The sequence below is a fragment of the Mesitornis unicolor genome, unplaced genomic scaffold (genome assembly GCF_000695765.1).
Source record: "Mesitornis unicolor isolate BGI_N332 unplaced genomic scaffold, ASM69576v1 scaffold17507, whole genome shotgun sequence".
Lineage (NCBI taxonomy): Eukaryota > Metazoa > Chordata > Aves > Mesitornithiformes > Mesitornithidae > Mesitornis > Mesitornis unicolor.
The window spans coordinates 7,019-7,834 of NW_010197244.1; the positions used below are offsets into that span (position 1 = coordinate 7,019).

The 816-nt window shown below is 54.3% G+C and overlaps 1 protein-coding gene across 1 annotated transcript; it reads right to left on the bottom strand.

Moving 5' to 3' along the window:
- Positions 1-537: 537 nt before the first annotated feature.
- LOC104544009 (histone H2A type 2-C-like) lies at positions 538-813 on the bottom strand (the record flags this gene model as incomplete). Its single annotated transcript, XM_010188745.1, has 1 exon — positions 538-813. A coding segment is annotated over one exon (276 nt), but the record flags the coding sequence as incomplete, so codon positions are not given.
- Between the last annotated feature and the right edge of the window lie 3 nt (positions 814-816).

Consider the following 816-nt stretch of genomic DNA (forward strand, 5'->3'; position numbering starts at 1 on the left):
GTGCAGCGGGAACCAATCAGCGCGCAGGCTTTGGAGCGGCTACGAGTGGCATGGTCGGGCCGGGCGCGGGGGGGAGGGGGCTCAGCAGGAGCTGTGCCAGCCAATGGGCGAGCGTGGATTGGAGCCTTCATTTGCATAACTATAGGTGTATAACCGAGCTTCGCTCTTAAACCATTTCTTGCCTGTTCCGGATTTATCAGAGACGATTTAATTAGTAGAAATTTTTTAATTTCACAAATTGTGGTCACTAAACGTGTTAAGTCTCAATCTCATTTTCCAGTGTGTGTTTTACTGACTGTTCCTCCACTTCTCTTGGGTCTTTTTAATGCATTTTGGGGCGATGCTTTAACAGCGGAGGTGTTTACCCCCTCACTGAACCCAAAAACCATCAATACGTGGATTAATGAATGAACGACAGGAACCAAGCAGTCTCAACCCCGCTCCTCCAGCCCTTTTTCTGAAGTCATGGGTGGCTCTGAAAAGAGCCTTTGGGTTTAAAGCAACAGAAAAAGGCGATAAAAAGCTCCCTGGGCCGCTTCACTTGCCCTTGGCCTTGTGGCTCTCGCTCTTCTTGGGCAGCAGCACAGCCTGGATGTTGGGCAGGACACCGCCCTGCGCGATCGTGACGCCCCCCAGCAGCTTGTTGAGCTCCTCGTCGTTCCTCACCGCCAGCTGCAGGTGCCGGGGGATGATCCGCGTCTTCTTGTTATCCCGGGCCGCGTTCCCCGCCAGCTCCAAGATCTCGGCGGTCAAATACTCCATAACGGCGGCCAAATAAACGGGAGCGCCGGCGCCCACCCGCTCGGCGTAGTTGCC